The 18,841-nt window shown below is 50.8% G+C and overlaps 1 protein-coding gene across 2 annotated transcripts in view; it reads right to left on the reverse strand.

Annotated features, from left to right (window-relative positions):
* Positions 1-1,855: 1,855 nt before the first annotated feature.
* Myh14 (myosin heavy chain 14) overlaps positions 1,856-18,841 on the reverse strand; it is a 72,994-nt gene continuing 56,008 nt past the window's right edge. For both annotated transcript variants that reach the window (XM_076839461.2, XM_076839462.2), the window contains 9 exons: positions 18,378-18,590; positions 16,835-16,996; positions 15,001-15,129; positions 14,392-14,480; positions 14,183-14,306; positions 10,308-10,516; positions 4,911-5,019; positions 3,173-3,345; positions 1,856-2,694 (listed from right to left, as the gene is read on the reverse strand). In XM_076839461.2, coding sequence (XP_076695576.1) covers positions 2,538-2,694; positions 3,173-3,345; positions 4,911-5,019; positions 10,308-10,516; positions 14,183-14,306; positions 14,392-14,480; positions 15,001-15,129; positions 16,835-16,996; positions 18,378-18,590 — 1,365 coding nt within the window. In that variant the 3' untranslated portion in view covers positions 1,856-2,537. The remainder of the gene's footprint in view (positions 2,695-3,172; positions 3,346-4,910; positions 5,020-10,307; positions 10,517-14,182; positions 14,307-14,391; positions 14,481-15,000; positions 15,130-16,834; positions 16,997-18,377; positions 18,591-18,841) is intronic.

Consider the following 18,841-nt stretch of genomic DNA (forward strand, 5'->3'; position numbering starts at 1 on the left):
CTCCCTCTGCTCCCACAGGCTCAGAACCCCCCACTTCCACCCGATGGTGTGTGTGTGGGGAGGTCACTGAGCACAATTCTTGATGCAATGATTCCTATGCAAGGGGCATTTTGAGTCCCCTCATCCTTCCCTCGGACCCTAAACCCTGAATCAGGGTTGAGGGGTGGGGAGGGCTCTGGTGGGGGCGGGGCAAAGGGCTAGGGGCTTCAGACACCAGGGTACGAGGTGGGGACTGATTATATTGCCAAAGGGTTCAACTTCTTTAAACAACCCCCAGTTTCCCAGACCCTCAGAGAAGCCGGACAGGGCGGGGAAAGGGGTGAGGGTCTTTTCCAAAGGGTACTGACCTCTTCCCAAAGTCTCCCCAAGCTCGCCAATCCGCCAAAAGTACCCAGCTTTTTAGTTCAGCTTTTAAAAAATAACCACAATCATTATAAATGTCTACAAAACGTAACTTTCGTTCCCTCCCTCCCCATCTCCCAAGTCAACAGTGTGGGATTCGGGGAGGGAGAGCGAGCTAAACGGACTAGTTCATAGTCCAGCTCCCTACTTTCCCCCGGCCGCCAGGGTGCCTGCAACTACACGCATGCGCTGCATGACGCGCCCCCCACACGCATGTCACGCCCCTCCAGCGCTCCGGGAACGCACGGAAACGGGGCAGGGGGCGGGGCGATTGGGGAGGAATGAATGGCTGGGGTTTTTCCAGAGCTCAGCGGCTCCCCCTCCCCAACACACACACAGCAATAAGTTTCTCTCACTCAACTGTGGGCGGGGCGGGCCTGGCCTGTCGCTGGGAGGGGGGGAGGGAGTGGCAAAGGGGCGCTCTCAGGGATGGGGGCGGGGGTCTGGAGTTAAGTGTGGGGAGGGGAGGTCTGCAAATCGTCCATTTCTGGTGCTAACGGCGGGTCTTCTCAGCCCACCCGCAGGGCAGGGAGGGAGGGGTCGGCAAGGCCCCTCCCCCAAGCCTCCCCCACGCCCACCCAGGGTGCATGAACCGCCCAATGCAGAAGCTGCCGCATGTCACACCCTCCCCAAAGAAAAACTGTCATGCCCCCTTCCCACCCACTCTCTCACTCCCCATCGAAATAAAAACTTCCTTTTCATTTAAGTTGCTTCCTATTTGTTGAGAAGTTCTCCTGATTGGGGTTGGGAGCACACAGAGGAACTGGGACTTCAGGAGTGGGTTGGTATTAAAATGGCAAGGGTGTGATTTTGGTGGGTCACACATCCCCTTGATTGCGGACTCTCACCCTATTTGGGCAAGAGCCTTCTTCAGTTTCTTTGGTGATAAACATGCGGATCAGCACTCCCAACTAAAAACCTGGTGGAGTCTGGGGAATGTGAGCCCTTATAGAGAAGGGCCTAGTCCGCACAGGAGCTGCATACCTGAGCACCCACCATGAGCTCAGGGCTGAGGGCCCCACCCTCTGAATTATGCCTGGGTTGGAATCCTGACTCAACTTCTAACCAGCTGTGTCCTTGGGCAAGCAACTCAATCTAGCAGAGCTTGTTTTTCATCATGCTAATAGGGCGGGAGGGGCGTGGTTTATCAATAAGCTGTATTTGCTGTCTACTAAGTGCCAGGAGCTGTTCCAGGTACTGGAAAGCAGTGACATGCCTCTCTCTAAAGAATTGCCGGGGTAGAGACAAACATCATGTGCTTGGCACAGATCTCCCAGCTCAAACAATCGTTTTTAAAAGATTTATTATTATTTTTTTTTAGTTGTAGTTGGACACAATGCCTTTATTTCACTTATTTATTTTTATGTGGTGCAGAGGATTGAACCCAGGGTCTCCACGTGTGAGGCGAGCGCTCTACCCCTGAGCCACAATCCCAGCCCCAAATGATCAGTCGTTTTAAAATTTTTTATTTATTGCAAAGACTTGAGAGTTGGTCTGGCACAGCCCACCCCTGGCACTCACTGGAGGCTTGGAGTGAGGAATAAGGCCTCAGAGAGCCTGGGCTTCCTCAACTATATAATAAGCTGTGATTAAAACCAGCAGAACCCCTCCTTCTAACCCAGGGGAACTGAAGAAGCCCCCACATCCCATCAGAGGTTCCCTGGAGGGACACACAGTCACAGCTAAGAGTCCAATCAGGGGTTGGAGTTTATTTCTGCCGGGGCTGGGAAGCTGGAACAGTAAGGGAGACGCTACCAGACCCCTCTGGGAACTCCAACCTGTGACTACAGAAGACCAATTAGAAAGGAGGACAGAGTGGGCAGGAGAGGATAAGAGGGGCTCCTTGTCCTGTCTTTGCAAGGGGCTCAGGATCCTTAACAATTGAAGAAAGGATGGGGAGCTGAGGGGATCATAGCTTCCCCTCAAGCAATAGAGCCCCAGTGGTTGCAGTCTAGCCAGTCTCTCTCCTTTGTGCTTGAGGGACCACCAGTTGACAGGATGTCTCAGGGAGGGGGGATGGTTGATAAATGCCAAAAAGTGCCAAAGGGCAACATCATTTCCAAAGTGCAAGAAGCCAAAGGGTGGGGTGCATGGGACAAGTGCCTGCTGCCCTTAGTGCACCTTGGCGAGGTGGGTCACTGGGGCTGGGCTGGTGGAGGGCCCTCAGGTTCAGGGGGCGGTGGTCCAGAGCCAGGCTCCGCCTCCTGGGCTTCCTCCTCGTCAGAAGCCACGCCCTCCTCCAGGCGGAAGACCTGCCGCACAGTTCGGGTGGTGAAGGTGAGCGGGCCCCTTCTGTGGAAAGAAGAGAAAACCAACACAAAGATGAAAAGAGAGGGGCAGAAAGAAGAGAGATGAGGAAATATGGAGAGAGACAGGGAAAGAAAAGGAAATGGGGAGAGAGGGGCAGAAGACCAAAAGCAGAGAGAGGGATGAAGAGATGGGGGACCGAGAAATGGGGGATGGCAAAATGAGGGGCAGAGAAAGATGGGGGGACAAGAGGAGGTGAAGACAGAGGGAGATGGGGGACAGAGGAAGATGAAGTGGAAAATGGACAGAAAAACAGAGGTACAAAGGAGGAAAGAGAGGGCACAGAAATGAGCCAGAGCAATGGGGGTGGGAAGAAAAGGGAATAACTGAGGATCTGGCTCCTCCATCCCAGCCCTGTTCCCAAGCTCCCCGCTCCCCGCATCCCTGTTCTCTTCTCACGCTGGCAAGGACCCAGCCTCTCTATCCCTAGAACACATCAGGCATATGTTTAGGAAGGCCTCACCTGAGCCGGTTCCTCAGCGTTGTCACCTCTCGATTCATGGACTCAGCTGACTCTGTGACATCCTCCAGTTCCCGCTGAAGCCTCCGGCGACCAGCTTGAGCCCTAGATGCCTCCTCCTCAGCCTCTTCCAGCTGCCGCTTCAGCTGCTTCACCCGAAGGTTCCCTTTCTCCAGCTTGGCAGAGTAGGGGGCCCAGGATTTATCTCTGGGTCTCTCTCTCCTTCTCCCACAGCCATCTAATTCCCAGCTCCTTCTCACCTGCTCCCTGACCCCTTCTGTCCCATCCCCTGCTCTCTGTTCACTCTTGTCATGCCAGTCTCCAGTGGGCCTCCAGTTGATCCTCTGTAAGCCAATCTGCACATGGCCTCAGAGGGCTCTTCCTACACCTAGATCTGACCCTGTCCCCTGTTCATAACTTTCCATGGCTCCCCAGTACTGCTGGCATAAGGTCCCAGCATTTCAGGTGGGCAGGCTCTCATTCCTGACTATTTCTCTGCTCTTCATATGCCCACTGACCAGAACGACTTCATCAAGATCCTCTCAGACCCTGTCATCTCTTTCTCCAGGGAGGGAACACACATAGTCCATTTCTTATCCTTCAACACCTCACCCCTTTTTTCTCTCTAGCATGCTTGTTCGTTTTTGCTTTTAAGTCACTAAGCTTATTTTCACTCTTCAAGGACTTTGCACCTACTCCTTCTTCCTAGCTCTTCCTTATCCTATGCATCTCAATACAAATTTCACCTCCTTAGAGAGGTCTTCTTGATAAAATGAATTCCCTATTCCTCTGACTTCCTCTCTTCATTTCCTTTTTTTCTTTATATCTCTTGCCACAATCTGCAATTACCTTTGCCCATTTATGTTTACTGCATCCTTCTCTGTGCTGACAATGTGAACTCCATGAGGGACAGAACCTTCTGTCTCATTAACATCCATATCTCTTAATGCCTAGCCTAGTGCTTGCCATGTAGCAGGTGCTCAATAATTGTGGAATGAACAGCAAATAAAGCATAGCTGAGCTTTTAAGGGCACAGGGACTAAGTCCAGCCAGATAGACCTGGAGTCTGCTCCAGGTTCAATCACCTATGAACTCTGTGATTTGGGTGCAAATTATATCCCTTTTTAAAATTTTGGTTTCTTTACCTGTGAAATAGGGCTAGTGAGAAAATGCTAGTTATTTTTTAAAGCAATTACTTATGACACAATAACTGCTCAATAAATAACAGCACAGATTCTGGGTCAGTGTCTGAAACCCAATCCCATCTCCTACTAGCTATATAATTTTGAGCAAGTCACTTTATATTTCTGTGCAGTTTCTTCACTTGAATAGGGGAAGTAACAGTACCTATCTTATAGGGTTCTGATAAGAATGAATGTACTACATGTTATGTCTTTAGCACAGTGCCTGGCATATAAAAAGCACTTAATCTATTGTTACTTAATTATTGGTCTAGCTTCTTTTTAGGGCTTAATTTCTTTCCTCATCCTGATTGCCTCAGCTTCCTACCTGCGCCCTTTTCAGACACCAGAATTTTTGTGAAAAGCCAAATCACTAGTTAAAACCCTCTGTTGATGCTCCAAACCCCAGGTTGGCATCTGACTAGAACTCAGTATAGTCCAGCATCTGCATGTTGTTTCCTTGTGTGGCAGAGGAGCTCACTGCCTCTTGAGATGGTCTATGCTGTTTTTAAGTCAGCAGTCCCACTGCCCATTCTTCCCTAATGACATCAACTGCTTACCTGGTCCCGGAGCTGGTCTGCCACCCTGCGCTCCTCCTCCACCTGCATAACCACTTCCTTCAGCCGCTTCTCAGCTCTGCGCACCAGCTTGCCCGAGAGGATGCGTTCTCTAAAGGGAGATGCAGAGGAGGCTCAGGGGGACTCCCCTGGAACTGCCAACAGTCTAGTGGCTGCTACCCTGTTCTTGGACTGGCCTCTTCCCTCTTTCTCACCCCTAGCAGGCTTCCACGGTCTATTCAGCCAGACCCTGGCAACTGGGCTCCTGTCTCCAAGGGCATCTACATTATTTATTTTTTTTAACAATATCCTTATTTTATTTTTATGTGGTGCTGAGGATGTAACCCAGTGCCTCATGCGTGGTAGGTGAGCATTCTACCGCTGAGCCACAACCCCAGCCCCTACATTCTTGACTTCCACTTTGATACCATTTTTGTTCCTAAAAATGTCTCCTGTGATACTGTGACTTATAATAAATATATATATATTTGGTCTTCACCTGGCTTCCTGGCTCTCAGCTGCTAAACCCCTTGGAATCTCTGAAGTGAGGTGTCCTTTTGTATGCTAATGAGATGACTGATGGCCAGGGTGTCCTGGAGGGCATGCGATTAGAGGGTCAAGACTTTCAACTCCTCACACACACCTTAGAGAGGGGAAAGGGGCTGGAAGTTAAGCCAATTACCAATGGCCAATGATTTAACCAATCACACCAGGTGTGGGGGGCTGTTGCGCTAAGTGACCAGCATTTTCCTACCTGTGATTGGTAGAGGCTTTGTTGGTCACTTTCGTAGTGATCTGGCCACATTCATAGTGACCCTAGATGGCTGCCCCGACCCTCGAAGTAGCAGAATGTGTCTTCATGTATAGGCGCGCCTTCCTACAGCCCCATGGATCAAGCTATACTTACCTCTTCCTTTGTGATACTACCCCTTAGCCCTGTTTGGGATAGACTGTTCCATGGAAACGCCCTTTGTGTGTCCCCTTCTCTTGCTCTACCCTTGGGTGCAGCCTTCTAGATGTCAGTCACCTGCTGACAGCAGACATCAGGAAGCTAGACTCAGCCCCCTGAAACCTGACCCCTTGCCTCATCTGAATGGCTTCTCCTCAAGAAAAGGGGTCATATCTCTCTCCCTCTCTCTCTCTCTCTCTCTCTCTCTCTCTCTCTCTCTCTCTCCCCCCCCCCCCCAGACCCTTAAGGTCAGAGGAGCCATCACAGGACCCAAAAGAAAAAGGTATCTCTGTCTCTTGTGTGGTTATTTCATGCAGCCCAGTTTCCCTGGAGTGACTCTGAGTGTGTTAGTCACGAGGAACGCAGCACCCAGGTAATAAAACCTTATAGAAACCCTTTCAGTTGGAGTTTGAGGAGCTTCCAGGTTGCTAGCCACATGAGGATGGTGCACCCACAGAAAACATGGAGGTTCTGTACCTTCACACATGCCTTGCCCTATGCACCTCTCTGTGTCTGTTCCTGAACTGTATAAATGGGTAAATATAAGTAAAGCATTTCTCTGAGATCTGTTGTAAGAACCTTTAATTTCCAGCCAAGTCAGACAGAAAGTGAGGGTAAGCTGGGGCTTCCTGCTTAATTGGCATCTGAAGTGCAGGACAGTCTTTGGGACTGGGCCTTATGCTGCAGGGTTTGTGCTAACTTGGATTAGGTGGGAACTGAATCATAGGACACCCAGAGAACTAGAGGACTGGAGAACTGAAGCCAGGCATAATGGGACATGCCTGTAATCCCAGCTACTCTGGGGGCTGAGGCAGGAGGATCCTGAGTTCCAGGCCAGGCTCAGCAACATAGTGAGACTTTGTCTCAAAACAGCAAGGGGCAGCAACATCAACAAAGAAACAAGCACAGGAGAACTGAGTGTGGGGGAGAAGCCGCTGCACATTTAGAACTAGAAGTGTTTTGTGCAGAGTGGAGTATAGAGAAAAGCAATTTTTTTTCCTTCCAGTCACTCCTGAGGATCCAATCCATGTTTTCACAGTTTCCAGTCTCCACTAGATCCCTCACATACCCCAGCTTTCCCCCCTCATCCTCTTCTCTTAAGTCCTCCATCTCAGGACCAAATGACCCACTGACCACCCAGTGTGAAAGTGACATAAAAACTGGAGTCACTTGTGTCACAACTCTAACAAAAGCAAGTCCAGGAAGCTCTCATGCACAGATGCCCAGATGACCACAAGAGGACTCATCATGGGACAGACATTCTTAGGCAGAGTGGTCTAAGGGCTTGTCCAGGACTTCTCAAAACCGCTTGCACAAGGGCACTCAAGGGGCAATGCCCTGTCAACCAATTAGCCAACACCAGCTCCCACAAAAATCCTGTGGCCTCTGGTCCAGCTCACATGGACTTCCTCTTTCCTGACCACCTCAGATGCTACAGCTTGCTCTTCCTGTAGCCCCATTGCTCCCTCCCACCCCCATCCCTCCACTCTGGAGAGCTGTCTCCAGTGAGTTTCTTTAGGGCTTGAAACCAGTTTCCAGGCCACATCACCATGCAGAATATTTGCCTTCTTCTTCACTTTGCCCCATTCAGCTTTAGGCCACTCAGTATCTGGACCCTGTCCCAGTGATCCCCTGAACTGTCTTGTTCCCTCTTCTCTGAGCTCAAAGCCCTGTCCACTCAGGACTCAAGTCTCTCCTGCTCTACTTTCACTGTCTGGCATGGAATTTCCTGTCCTCCTTCTCAGCCTCCCTCTCTGGCTGTCCATAAGCACCTTCTCTCTTTCTCATTCACACACTTCCCTGGACAAGTTCAGCTCTCCCACATCAGCAGGTTGAAGTCTGCTAAGTCTGTTTTCAGAGCTGCAGCCTGGCCCAGCCCCCAGCTTGGGCCTCCACCAGACCACATGTCCCTCAGTTCCCTATAGAGCTCAGCGCCTTCTCCCAAGCCCATTCCACCTCTGGGTTCTTCATGATCCACCTGGAGCTGCAGGTAAGAGCCTGGGAATCATCCTTACCTTCTCTATCTCCTAACTCCCCTCACATCCTTTTCCTCCCATCTCCTGAATTTCCCCCACCTACAGTCCCTGCTTGCCTGCTGTCTCCTGCAGGGCCTGTTACACCCCGGGTAAAGTTCACGTGATGGGCCCCTAGTGATGGGCAGTGATCAACAGCTACAACTGGACCTTTTCATCCCTGGCTGAGAATCAGGCACAGGGCTGATGGGGGGAGTGGGATGGCACTGAGAAGTGGAAAGTGGGGCAAGGGAAGAGACCCCTTCAACTACAAATCGTCTGACCACTTGTAGCTCCCAGGGTGACTTTGAGCTGGTGGTTCACCTCTCAATCTGTATCCTCATCTTTATAATGGAGCAGAGAGCACAGGGGCTTGGGTCCCTATACCCATGAGCCCCTGGAAGGCCTCCCTATGGGCCTTAAACTACAATTCCCATGAGTCCCTGGGTGCCAGGCAAGCCTGTGGACCTCCTTTGGTGAACTTCCAGGGCTGAGTCCTTCCTCTTGTCTGTGAGACCTCTCACAGTGAATCCAGCAGCTTCCTTCCAGCTCCCAGTACTCCCCAGTCACCAGGCTTAACCCCCAATTATCTGCTCTTCCCCTCCCCGTCACAGCCCACCAGTCCTCAGCTTCCCCCATCTCCCCCCCACAACCTCTTCTTTGTCCCCCTCTGTGCATCCTCATGACTCCAGTCCCAGCTCAGGCCTCATCTTCTACCTGGGCTCTTGGCCCCTCATTCAACCTCCTTCTAGGCCTCCCAGCTCCAGCCTCTGTATTCTAGTCCTTCTCAGCTCTATATGTGAGCTGGTCCTGCTCCTCCTCTGGCTCATGGCACCCTCATGACTTCCCTGTGCTCCAGAAGAGAGCTCCCTGGCCTGGCATTCAAGGCTCTGTGCAGTTCAAGCCTTGTCTCCATTTCATCTCCTTGATCCCTTTCTTGCATCTCAGATTCCCATAACCAATGACCCTCTTCCACGTGCCCTGGTGCCCTCCATACCTTTCCCTCCCACACCTACTCCCAGACCTGAGTTTATCTCAAGTGGGGAATCCCAGCCAACCATGTCTTTGTGGGGAGATGTCTAGCTTCACCATTTCCTCAGTGCCATACACATGGGAGGGTATGCAGTATACTGTTACTACAGGCTTCCTGACTGAACCAATGAATGAATGAGAGAGTGAGTGAATGAAAAGGGAACCTACTATACTTTTTCCTATGTGACAGCACTCATCCCTCTAGACAATGGTAGATGCTGAGTTGCAAGTCAGGCATCCTAGATTTATAGCTTATTTCTGTTTCAGTCTTCTTATATTAAAATAGGGATAATAATGGTCTTCTCACAAGGGTTACATGATGTCACACATGTCCATACAGGTAGTTATATACCTACTATATAGTGAGTCCTCAGTAAATGAGAACTATTAGTATTGTTGTTGCCAAATAGTATCCAGCAGTAGGAAGATCTATTTGTATTAAGTTTAGTAATAAATGTTTTGTTTTCATATTAGCATAGAGTTTTCACCTGGGAATGTCATGGGATTGCTCTTTTGTTTTTAAATTTCTTTTTTAGTTTTAGGTAGACACAATATTTTTATTTTTATGTGGTGCTGAGGCTCGAACCTAGTGCCTCATGCATGCTAAGTGAGCACTCACCACTGAGCCACAACCCAGCCCGGGACTGTTCTTAATTCCTCCAAAAACTGAAGATGGAAAATCTTTCAGCCATATATTGCATCTGTTTCCTTACTCTGAATGTGGATATGTGTGGATATGTGGATATGTGCTTGGTGAAAGCACAGCAATTTTGTGATCATGAGGGAAGGACTACAAAGATGCTCACCCAGAGCTCTCCCTCTTTTGACTGACTCCAACTCTTATCATGTGAGAAAAAGAAATTCCTTTTGTGGTAGACTTATAGAAACAATGACCCTAATTCTTACCCCTTCCTGCACCCACACCCTTGGCAATAATGACCAGAGCTGCATTTGTCAAGTGGTGATCTGTTTTCTCATGCCCTTGAACTTGAGCTGGCCCATGACTTGCTTTGGTTAATAGACTATGGTAGAAGTGATGCAGCACAGCCTCCAAATGTAGGCCTTCAGAAAACTTAAAACACTTTACTTTACTCTTGGGACCTTGACTCACCCTGGGTGAGCCTGCTGAAGGATTAGAGGCCATATGGAGCAGAGAGGCAAGTGCTTATTATTAACTGAGCCCAGTCAAGACCAGCAAAACCATCTACTTGACCCTTCGCTGAGCAAAGATGCAAAAGTGAGGTTCACCCAGTCAAGCTCAAGAGAACCAGCCAGTCCCCAAACTCACAAACACTAAGTTTTTAGGGTGGTTTGTTATGCATTTATAGCTAACTGCTACTTCTTGTATAAACTGTACTCTCCGTAGGAAGCAGTTACTTGCAGCCCAAAGCATCCTCTCCCACCTACCTGCTTTCCTGCTCCAGTTGCTCTTCTGCCTGGGCTAACTTAGACTCAAGGGCTGCAATCACCATCTTCTGGCGGGCCCGGGCCCCAGCATCTTCCTCACCCAGGCGTCCTCGTAGCTCCTGGATCTGCCGCTCTAGCTGTTGCCGCCCACTCTCAGCCTTGGCTGAGAAACTGCGCTCTGCAGACAGCTCTGTGGTCAGAGTTTCCACCTGCAGAGGTGGGTAAGGGCAGGACATGGTGATGGAGCCTCAGAAGCAAACAGGTGACCAATCAAGAATTAAGAGGACTGATGAGTTCTATATTACAGAGCCTGCACACATTCTAAATACTCACAAACGCTAACTTGTACTTTTAGCCATTGCTGTATCACCCAACAGCACTGCCAACCCTGGGTTTTAACCTTTTGGGAAGTTTTTTTTTCCTGTTTTAATAAGTCCACGAGACCACCACAAACTTGTTGAAGTGCTATGAATTCTACCTCTGACTGTGACTGAGTCTGTTCCAGGGGTTTATCATTTTTGTTTGCAGCAGGATCATCTGGGGAAGTTTGTGAGGAACATGCAAGTTCCAGGGTGCCACCTTCCAGAGATTCTGCCTCAGTGGGTCTGGATTTGTAAGGAGCAACCCAGCAGGTCTGACAGGAGAGACCCGCAGGACGTGAGGATCGTGTCCTCGGTAAAGAGCAGCTACTCCATGGTGGCTGTGTCAACACACTCCTGTGGTCCCGCTGATCTATTCAGCAGGTGCTCTGAGCCAGGCCTCGTGCTGGGCAAGGAAGCAGGTCAGGCCGGCTGATTCGTGCTCATTTCATCTCCCACTCACCTGAACACATCCACCCAGGGATTCGCATAGTTTCCTCTATTTCTTCAACTTTTTATTGCAAAATAAAAGTGTGATATATTGTCAACACTCTCCCAGTCAAGAAACAAAACCTTACCATTCCAGGTAAAGGTGTTAGGATGTTAGTATTAACAACCCTGCCTCCCAAATAGCTCGTCATCCTGACTCTCAGGGCTATCTCTTCCTTGCACCCTTTGCATGTGTAGAGCTGCACCCTGTCTGCACCCCTCTGCTCACACACGCACGCTCAGCATGGTTCTCTGTCCTCTCTGCTTCCTGCAAACTGGCAGTCGGTCCAAGGACTCAATTCTATTTGTGAGTTTTCAAGGTGATGAGCTGGCTCTCTGTCATCTGCCAAGAGTGTCTTCACAGAGTTGGATAATCTGCCCCTGCCAAAGCCACGTCTACTCAGAACTTCAGAATGTGACCTCATTTGGAAATAGGGCCTCTGCAGATGTAATTAGTTAATTCAGATGAGGTCATATTGGGGTAGGGCTGGCCCTAGATCCCACAGGCCTGGTGTCCTTGTAAGAAGGGAGGAGGCCCAGGCAGGCAGAGAGGACGCAGGGCAGAAGCCACGGGAGGACAGAGGCGAAGGCTGGAGTGGTGCCCTGCAGGCCCAGGGACACCAAGGGTGACTGGCAGTCACTGAAGCAGGGAGAGACAGGACCAACCAAGCCAGATGACACCTTGATGATTTTGGACTTCTGGCCTCCAGAAGTATAAGAATAAATTCTTGTTTTAAGCCACCAGGTTTGAGATAATTTGCTAACAGCAGTTCTAGGACACCAGTGTGGTGACTAGTATTTTTTTTTTAAATGTCACTATGAAGACAGGCACAGTGGCATACACCTGTAATATCAGAAACTCAGGAGACTGAGGCAGGAGGATCACAAGTTTAAGGCTAGTGAGGCCCTGAGCAACTTAGTGAGACCCTGTACCAAAATAAAAAATTAAAATACCTGGGGATGTGACTCGTAGTTAAGTGCCCCTGGGTTCAATCCCCAGTATTAAAAAAAAAAAATCACTGTGAGCTAGACTTAAACACAGTTACATATTTGATGGGTTCAAATCAACTGCCATTATTCTCCTTCTGAAGCTCACACTGCCCCATCTTGGGCCAGGGGAAGGCGCTGCGCGTCAACTTCCAACTCCTTTTGACATCGCTGCACCGTCTGTATCCCTGAGAGGACGGGCAGGGGTTTAGGCTATCCTTGTTCACCTCTTTTCTTTCTTTCCTTTTCGTTGTGCTGGGTATGGAACCCGGGGCACAACCTGGGCACGGGGATGCCCACTGCTACTGGGTTGAAGGTTGCTTCCAACCCGTGGGGGTGGACCCTGAGAAAATGGATCACATCAATTACCCTGTCAGCCCCTGTGGATATGACCCATCCAAATCAGGGCCACTGGCCTGTTCTGTTGACTTTAACCCCTTCCTTATGCCTGCTAGATTCTTCCACATCAGCATCCTCATGTCCAGGGCATGGTGGGTGCCAGAATCAGCACATCCCATACTGTCATTTACGTTATCCCATGTGACGTGCACAGTGATCCCAGAAAAAACAATGCTTATAATATCACCACCAATATAATGAATGAAAATTGGTTTTAAAAGAGTTCTTGCCTGTTTCCCCTTATTTTAAAGTCATACTCCACATAACTGCTGAGCACGTGGCCGTCACTTTCCTCACTCCAACCCTTTTAACCTTCGTTAAGTCTAGGACTAGGAGGAAACGGCACATTATTACTCTTCTGCTGGTGTCTGTCCAGTGGCAATTGGCACCTTGTTCTCTTGGGCAGTGGCTTCAATCTGGCTGACATTGGAGCTACTTGGAAGATTCGTTAAAACACTGCGAAAGTTTGACTCTTAAATGTCTCCAGAAGGCTCAGGAACCCTAGCATGGTCCCCAGGTTGGTGCTGCTGGGAGTGGGTGGAACCTTTGAGAGGCGGAGTTAGAGGGAGGTGTTCAGGCCATTGGGGGCGCGCTCTCTAGGGGAACTCCATGGAGAGGGGTCCTGCTCTGCCACATGCTCCCCACCATCGCCACCCGGAATCCCTGACAGAGGCCGAGGAGCCACGGCTCTGCCTGTTCACAGACTAGAACCTCCACAACTGCAAGCTGCATAAATCTCTCTTTTTCTCAGATGGTGGGGCTCACCCTAAGCATGCCTCCCTCACGGGGCAAGTGGGCCTCAGAACCTGCAGGCCTCGGAAGTGATTGCGATTTTATTCTGAGTAATGGGAGCAGCCATATCCTGGAACTCGCCTGCCACCCCCACCCTGGGAGCCCCACAAGGGCTGCGTCTGACTCCTTCCTGTGCCCCCAGCTGCGCAGGGACATGGTACATGAGACACCTCAAGATGTGGCTTTAAACATGAATGACGCAAGTGGACACAGTCTCTGGAAATCTCATTGCTCTGTTGTCCTCCCAGACCTCCCGCTTCCCAGAAGGCATCCTAGGGGTCTCCTGCATGGGCTCGTCTGTCTTCTCCATCACACCCCCACGTGTTCCAGGGCAGGGACCTAGACTGATCCATCTGCTGGTCCCCAGCACCAGCCAGAATAGGACCTGGGCTTCCAGAAGCCTCAGAAAATATTTATGAATTAAAAACACATGCTTTTCTTCTCTGCTGACCACCTACTAGTGCTTTAAAACTCCAGACAAACATCTCTCCTTCCAAAGGCCTTCTTGTGACTCCTGCGGAGAGAGTCAACTCTCTTTCTCTTTCCTCCCACCCCCGGCTGACCAGAATACTCCTATTATCATGCTTGTCACCCTATAAAGTGACAGTCTGTTACCTCCAGAAACTCCATAGGCCTCATCTAATTCGTATTTGTACCCAGACCTTGAGATACCGCAGAAACACAAGTGAATGAATGCACCGAGCCTCCCCGCCAGTACAAACTCCTATTCAACCTTCAAAACCCAACTCAAATACTCCCTTTTCCATGTCTGCTGGGTAGAAGGACTGAAGATTAGGATCCCAGGCGAGTGTACACCCAGACTAGCAGTGGATGGCGGAGCACACGCACCTGCAGGAGGAGCTTGCGGTACCGGTCATTGAGCAGCTCTGCGTTGCTCTGCTCCTCCTCCAGCTCCTCTTCCATCTGCCCCAGGCGCCCCTCCAGCTGGCGCTTCTCCTCCAGAATGGCTGCCCTAGAGAGAACGGGAAGGGGCAGGTGTGAGAGGGCAGGGTGGCCAGAGGAGGACGTCTCGTCCCATGTTCCCCGGGGCCACGCACTTGCTAAGGTTGCCGTTGGCTACTTCGTCTGCCATCTCATCCCGATCCTGCTGGGCTTGTCGCCTGGCGCGGTCTGAGGCGGCCAGTTCCTGTGATGACAGGGGCGGACGGTCAGTGGGATGAGGGGAATTATCTGGACACTGATCTCACCTGCTCCTGGTCCTCACACCTCAAGTCTCTTGGTCTTTCTTCCACTGATCAGGAAGACACTGTCCCCAAGCAACTCAGGAGTGAACATCAGTGTACAGGCAGGTTTCTCTTAGGTCCATCTCCTGCACTGACCCGTGCCCACCTCTGGATGCCCTAGCCCTCTGCTGCTAAGCTCGCTGTCTCTTCCAGGTGCCAAGCAGGTACCTGGCCAGACCCGCAGTACTCTTTGCCCCCTCCCTCCTGCCCCTGACTACGTTGTCCCTCTTCTGTGTCCCCTGGAACCGACTCAGGCTTCATCTTCTCTCTCCAGCCTCCCTGCCTCCAGTTTCACCCCCGGACATCCCCCAGGACAAAATCCTCAGGACAAAATCCCTGCCTCTGGCAGTCAGTTATCAGGCCCGCCCACCTCCCCTGCCTCATCAGGGCCAGTGGTCAGCCCTGCCGACCTCCCAGCCTCACCTCCTGCAGCCGCAGCACCTCCGCTTCCAGCCCCTTGAGGCGCTTCTCACTCTCCCGGTTCTGGACAAAGATCTCCTCCCGGGAGCTGCGTGACTCCTCCACCTCCCGCCACAGCTCCTTCATCTGGGCCTGGGCACAACAGAGTGGGTGGCGGGCTCAGCCTGGCTGTGCCTCCCAGGGAGCCCCAACCCTCATACCAGCCTGGCAGAGGGGGCTTGGTTCCCATCGATCTCAGAGTCCTAAGGACCTGGGCTTCTGCCCACAAGTTGCTTGCTGTGTGACCTTGGGCCATCTCTGCCCACTCTCTGGGCCTCAGATGCTTCCTCTTAAAACACATCTTAAAATTAAAGTTTAAAACGAGTGTGACGGCTGGACGATGAGGATGGCAACACTGACCGCTTACCTGGGGCCAGGCCCTGCACCTACACATGCTGACAACTCAGTGCCACGACCCCAGTCCACAGAGAGAGAAACCGAGGCACAGAGTTAACATGCAGGGCAGTCGGAGGCAGAGCCGGCATTCCGACCCAGCCCTCTCAGATTTTCATGTTAAGCCAGGCTGCTCCCTGGGCACTTCTGGGAATGTGTTAACACGCAAACACAAAGGATTTCTGCTCAGTGCTTAAAATAAAAGAAAAATTTAAAACCACCCAAATGTCCACCACCATTAAAAAAATAAAAGACACACTACACCTTGACAGTGGGTCCTGGCACAGCTGTTTATAATGACAGGGAGGACATCAGGTGGTGACAGACAATTATTATTGTTCTATTTTTTTTAATTGTTGATAAACCTTTATTTAATTTATTTATTTATATGTGCCGGTGAGAATCGAACCCAGTGCTTCACACGTGCCAGGCAAGTGCGCTGCCGCTGAGCCCCAGCCCAGCCCTATTATTACTGTTCTTAACATGATTTTTTGATGTAATTTTAAATGAAGGGGTTTTCCTCAGTGATGACATGAGGGGCAGTTTTTACACCAGCTCTTCCCCACAGAAATGCAACGTGAAGAACACGTGAGGTTTTAAATTTTCTAGTGGCTACATTCAAAAGGCAAAAAGAAATAGGTGAAATTAATTTAGATGCTATATTTTATTAATATCCTAATATGTGATCATATATAATATAGCAAATTTATTTAATATTCCCCTTATAATCAACATAAAAATCATAATGGTAAAATCATATTTTTGGGGTACTGTCACTTTTTTGGGGTACTGTTTTTAAAATCCAGTATGTAACTCGTGTTTCAGATCCCACGTGTCAGATGTCTAATAGCTACCTGGGGCTAGGGGGCAGATCTATACTTTTTTGTTGAACAAAAACCAAGTATAATTCATAGGTAGATTTTTAAAACATGCAGGCTATTTCCATATGGAAAAATAAAGTGATGAAACTAGAGTTAAAGAACATGCAAAGTTGGGCCGGGTTGTGGCTCAGTGGGAGAGCGCGCTTGTGGTGCATGCGGGAGGCATGAGGTTCGATCCAGCACCACATAAAAATAAAACAAAATAGGGGCTGAGGGGTCTGGGGTTGTGGCTCAGTGGTAGAGCGCTCGCCTTGCACATGCCAGGCCCTGGGTTTGATTCTCAGCACCACATAAAAATTAAAAAATAAAATAAAGGTACTCTGCAAACTACAACTAAAAAATAAATATTAAAAAAATAAAGGTATTGTGTCCATCTACAACTTTTATACATACACATATATATGTATATATAAAAATGTGTGTGTGTGTGTAAAAGAAGAAAGAACATGCCAAGCACAGAAGCGGCCCGCGAGCTCCCTGGCGGCGGGATGCTCTGTGCGCCTGCGCAGCTGGAGCGCGCTCACCTGCATCTTGCGGAGCTGCTTCACCGCCTCCTCCTTGCCTTGCCCCGCGGCCGTCGTCTGCGCCTTCAGCTCCTCCAGCTCTGCCTCCAGTTTCTTGCGGGCGGCCACCGCCAGAGCCCGCTGCTTGCGCTCCTCATCGCGCTCCACCTCCGCATCCCTCAGCTGTGGGAGCGGGCGGCAGGGTGGTCAGAGGACAGGACGCCCAGGCTCCCCCGAGGCGGGGCTGGTCCATCCGCCTCAAGCCCAGATCCTTCTGCCTCGCCTCTCCCCTCCCTCTCCTGTCCTCTCCCTCTTCTTCCCCATGGTCCTGGCTCTGGCCTAGTCCTCCCTTTTCACAAGTGCCTCTTTCCTGGTTTCCCATCTCTCCCCTCCAGCCCATTCCCACAGTTCCAGAAGGTTCTTTGTACACACTGGGCTAATCCTGCTCATAGTCCTCCCGTGGCTTCCCAGGGCCACCAGGGAGAAGTCTTGGAGTGCATCTCCATGGGGCAAAGGGTCTTGTAGGGAACTGACACCCACAGAGCCCTTGCCTTTGTTACCTGCTACTGTTCCCTCCCTTCCCACCTGCTAGCACCCCCACCCCAAGTCTGCTGCCCACCTGGCCCCAGAGGGATCTTTCTGACACTTAGGGCTGCCACTGCCCCTTCCATGCCCAGTACTCAAGGCCACAGAGGGCAGAGCTGGGGAAACTGGGGACTGGGGTCCCGGTGGAGTGAGAGGCTAGGGAAAGGTGCTGATACCCGACTGAACTCACTCCAGTCAGATCCAGACAACACTGGAGCCAAGAAATAATGAAGGGGGAGGGCTCAGGCCTGCCTGAGATAATCACTTTCTCACAGATTTCCTAAAACTCTCTCAAGAAATTCCTTCCTGGTCCACGTGCCCCCATGCTTTGCAGCACAAGCCTTGCACATATGTACGGAATTTCTGTAATAAAGCTTATCTTTATGTTCTTTTCCATGGTAGCAATTAATACATACTCCAGACAGATAGCTGCCCAGCCAGGGCACCTCCACCCATGCCTGATGCCAACTCCTGCCTCAGTCTCCAAGATCGTGCAGCCTGTGCATGCATCTCCCTTTTCGGGTCTCCCCTTGCCCCCACCTCCTTGGAGAACTTCAACAGTTCTATGGCCCGTGTATTCCCACTGCAATGCTGTTATCCCTAATGGTGAACTTGGTTCTTTATATGATTTTTCCCTGGGTATTACTGAGGTCCACAGCTGGAAGGGGCAGCTGGGTGGATGGAGGAATAGCTGGATGCCAGGTTGGCTGGGTAGTTGTCTGCTGGTGGGTGGTGGAGGTGGTAGTGTAGATGAGGGTGATAGCTAGCTTGGTGCATGATTGGGTCCGTCCATAGATAAACACAGGGGTTCAATGGGCTGGGGGTAGGAAGATGGTTTGGGGACAAGAGGATGGTTGGCCAGCAAGAGGGATGCTGGTGGACACACTGACTGGCAGACGGGCGGATGGGACCCCCTTGGTGCCTGTGTGCAACAGGGTGCACCCAGCTGGTCTGGTACCCTCAGCCCCTGCCCCCGTACCTGCTTGGCCAGCTGCCTCCGCCTCTCCTCGCCAGCCTCGTCCCGGCCCTGCAGGTCCCGCTCGTGCTGTGTCTTGAGAGCCTGAACAGTCACCTCCAGACGCAGCTTGGCATCCTCGGCCGCCGTCAGCTCGTCCTCCAGTTCTGTCACTTGTGTGCGTAGGTCACTGGCGGCCTGTTCTGCCACCCTGCGGGCGCGTTCCAGCTCATGCACCTGGGGGGAGGGCGAGTGAGCACTGGGTACCAGGGCACTGAGGGTAGGGGAGGTGGGGATCCTGGGCAGAGTTGGGGAAGCTGAAGGACGAGGAGGCAGCAGCAGCTGTGCCCCTCCAGTTCTTCCCTGATCCATTCATCCTTTACTGTCTCATTATAAATTACCTTAACAAATTTTATGAATAGCCTGTGCCTGATACAGGTTGAACATTCCTAATCTGGAAATCCAAACTCCAAAACTGTTTTTTATTA

Source organism: Callospermophilus lateralis, chromosome 18 (assembly GCF_048772815.1).
Source record: "Callospermophilus lateralis isolate mCalLat2 chromosome 18, mCalLat2.hap1, whole genome shotgun sequence".
NCBI lineage: Eukaryota > Metazoa > Chordata > Mammalia > Rodentia > Sciuridae > Callospermophilus > Callospermophilus lateralis.